This window comes from Otolemur garnettii, unplaced genomic scaffold (genome assembly GCF_000181295.1).
Source record: "Otolemur garnettii isolate 467f Iridium unplaced genomic scaffold, OtoGar3 scaffold00127, whole genome shotgun sequence".
Taxonomy (NCBI): domain Eukaryota; kingdom Metazoa; phylum Chordata; class Mammalia; order Primates; family Galagidae; genus Otolemur; species Otolemur garnettii.
In genome coordinates this window covers 695,322-698,511 of record NW_003852522.1, presented here as the reverse complement: position 1 = coordinate 698,511, position 3,190 = coordinate 695,322, and the positions used below count along the sequence as shown (strand labels likewise).

The 3,190-nt window shown below is 50.0% G+C and overlaps 1 protein-coding gene across 3 annotated transcripts in view; it reads right to left on the bottom strand.

The window, feature by feature from the left end:
- Nucleotides 1-3,190, bottom strand: part of RFX1 (regulatory factor X1) — a 35,723-nt gene that overhangs the window by 6,171 nt on the left and 26,362 nt on the right. For all 3 annotated transcript variants that reach the window (XM_023518047.1, XM_003797898.3, XM_023518048.1), the window contains 3 exons: nt 1,284-1,465; nt 447-566; nt 235-350 (listed from right to left, as the gene is read on the bottom strand). In XM_023518047.1, coding sequence (XP_023373815.1) covers nt 235-350; nt 447-566; nt 1,284-1,465 — 418 coding nt within the window. The remainder of the gene's footprint in view (nt 1-234; nt 351-446; nt 567-1,283; nt 1,466-3,190) is intronic.

The window sequence follows — 3,190 nt, the reverse complement described above, 5'->3', positions numbered from 1 at the left end:
GGGGGGGGGACTTTGATGGAGGGCTCAGAAACCCAGAGAAAAGCTGCTTTTTGCAATGAATAGGGATCCTCTTGGAGAAGGTTTCTGGGGACTGAATCATCACCATAGATGAGGACTGTGATATCTTACCAAACTTCTTAGGAGCTCTCATTGAGCCCTACCCACAGCTCCCAGAGGCTGTTTGCCACCACCCTGCTTTGGGCCCCGTTTGCTCTCCTAGGCCCAGAGGCTCACCCAGGAACTGCTGGTACTGCTGCACCTGGGCGCTGATGTCTGATAGTCCTGTGCTCTGCTGCTGGCCTACAGCCACACCATTGGTCATGCCTTCCATTTTCTGGATAGGCTTAAGCCTGAAAGGGAAGAGGCATGCAGGCCAGTTCATGGAGGGAGGCCCCAATGCACCCTGCCCTGCCTGTTCCACTGGGGATCCAGCCCCGCCCTCCTACCTTTGCTTCTGTGAGAAGGGCTGGCCCCGCATGGCCATGTGCTGCTGGTCCTCCATCAGCCGCAGCAGGGGTGAGCTGGCCTTGATGCGCAGGCCATAGTAGTGGTACTTGGAGTTGCCCCTGGAAAGGAGATAGTGGGGAAGGGAAAGGCCAGGCTGGGGGTATCCACTGGCTAGCTATAGGGAACTTCATGCCACACCTGCCCCCACTCAGCTAGGGGACTGAATGGAGATACCCCTGTTGTGCAAAGCCAGGAATGCTAGGCTGGGGACACGCATGGGCTGGCGGTGTCAGGAAAGATCTAGTACCTTGCCTATGGTAACGAATGAATAAATGAATGAGGTGATGCCCAAGCTGGGAACTGGAACTGAGAGATGAGCAGGGGTGAACCTGGAAAGGTGTGGGGATTGCCAAGGAGCAGAAGAGAGAAGTAGGTTCATGAAATGGCTCCTCATCTCTCCTGACACAATTTGCTGGTTTATGGGCCCTGAGTAAGCACTAACAGTGAAGCCCCCACATCCTCAAGTTATATGCATTTCAGACAAATCAAAAAGAAGTACCATAAAAGGCACATTAGACAGTGGTTAAAGCTAAGGAGAAACATGAAGCAGGAAAGGAGGAGGAAGGCTGAAGTTTTAGTTAAGGCATCTGAGTAAGGAGGTAGGGAGAAACACACAAGCTGGAGGGCATAGCCAGTGTAAAGGTCCTGGGGTAGGAATAAGTAGATAAGTCAAAGGAGCCTCCAAAAGGCCAGTAGGGGTGGAGTGGAGTGTCCCAGACAGCCTGAGCATGCCCTGTGAGCCCCCAGGGCTGTTGGGGATAGACAGGCAGCTCTACCTGGTGCCCAGACGGCGGGTGCGCAGACCCATGAAGACGGAGCGGATAAGCTTGCCAAAAGAGGCGGCATTCACAGGCTCCAGTTTCTGCTCCTGGCAGTGCAGCAGGTAGTGGCAGTAAAGGGTGCTCCGTGGCAGGCTCACACCCTCAGCTGTCTCATAGTTGTCCAGGAGCCACTGGACCTGGGGCCGATGGGGGGACAGAAGTGTACCATGAAGAATCACTTTCATGTCTTGAGTGCTATGGATAAGTGCTCTGTATCTACTTCCCTTTGTGATCCTGAGTCAAGCCATAAGGCACATCCTATTGTAATTCTCCCAGGAAACTACCTCCCATGGGACTCTAAAACTGTACTGTCCAACACAGCCAATATATGCAGCTAGTTAAATACAAATTTATATTAATGTATGCTGAGCAAAAAAAGCCAGTCTCAAAAAAAAAGTGCCAATCTCCAAAGGTCACATGGTGTACGATTCCATTCCTAGAACATTCTTGAACTGACGACATTATAGAGATGGAGAACAGATTCCTGGTTGCTAGGAAGTTGAGAGGGAGGATGGAGGAAGTAACTGTCAAGGGATACAGGTGGCAGATCTCTGCAGCTATGGGATAGGACAGTTCTGTATCTTGGTTGTGGAGGTGGCCTCCTAATTGATAGACCCTATGAAAGACTCAGAAGTAAAACACACATTGTACCAATGCCAGCTTCCTGGTTTAGATGCTTTACTATACAGTTACATAAACTGTAACAGCTATATATACTACCGTGTTTCCCCAAAAATAAGACCTACCCAAAAAATAAGACCTAGCAGGATTTCTATGCATTTGTTAAATATAAGCCCTACCCTGATAATAAAACCTAGTGGTGGGTCATTTCGGCTAGGAGAGGAAGACGTCCTCTGAAAATAAGCCCTAGTGTGTCTTCTTGGGAAAAAATAAATATAAGAACAGTGTCTTATTTTCGGGGAAACACGGTACACAGTTCTGCAGTGTCCCCAGCCATGTTTCAAGTGCTCAATCACCACATGTGGCTTAACCATCCTATGGGTAGTACAGGGAGAAAACACTTCCCTCATCAGAGATTATTCTGAATATTCTAAATATTGAACAGCAGTAATTTATTTTTTTTTTTTTGAGCCAGAATCTCACTTTGTCACCCTCGGTAGAATGCCATGGTGTCATAGTTCACAGCAACCTCAAACTCTTGGGCTCTAGTGATTCTCGTGTCTCAGCCTCTTGAGTAGCTGGGCTTACGGGTGCCCGCTGCAACAGCGGGCTATTTTTAGAGACAGGGTCTCACTCTGGCTCAGGCTGGTCGAAAACCTGTGAGCTCAGGCAATCCACCCATCTCAGCCTCCAGAGTAGGGGGACTAAGGGCACCCACCACAACTCTTGGCTCTTTATAGGGTCTTGCTCTGGCTCAGGCTAGTCTTGAACCCAGGAGCTCAGGCAATTCATCCACCTGAGCCTCCCAGAGTGCTAGGATTATAGGTGTGAGCCACCATGCCCGGCCTTAGAATAGCAGTATTCTAGTGCAGTTTTTGAACTGGGGTGAGAACCCAGTAGGGGTGATGACCAGCATTTAAAAAAAAAAAAAGAGTAAGATCAGAAGCCAGGAGGCAGGTGTGGTGGCTCATATCTGTAATCCCAGCACTGGGGAGGTCAAAGCAGGAGGATTGCCTGAGCTCACAGGTTTGAGACCAGCCTGAGCAAGAGCGAGACCCCTGTCTCAAAAAAACAGCTGGGCGGGCTTGGTGCCTGTGGCTCAAGTGGCTAAGGCACCAGTCACATATACCTAAGGTGGTGGGTTCGAATCCAGCCCGGGCCTGCCAAACAACAATGATGGTTGCAACCAAAAAAATAGCCAGGCGTTGTGGCAGGCGCCTGTGGTCCCAGCTACTTGGGAG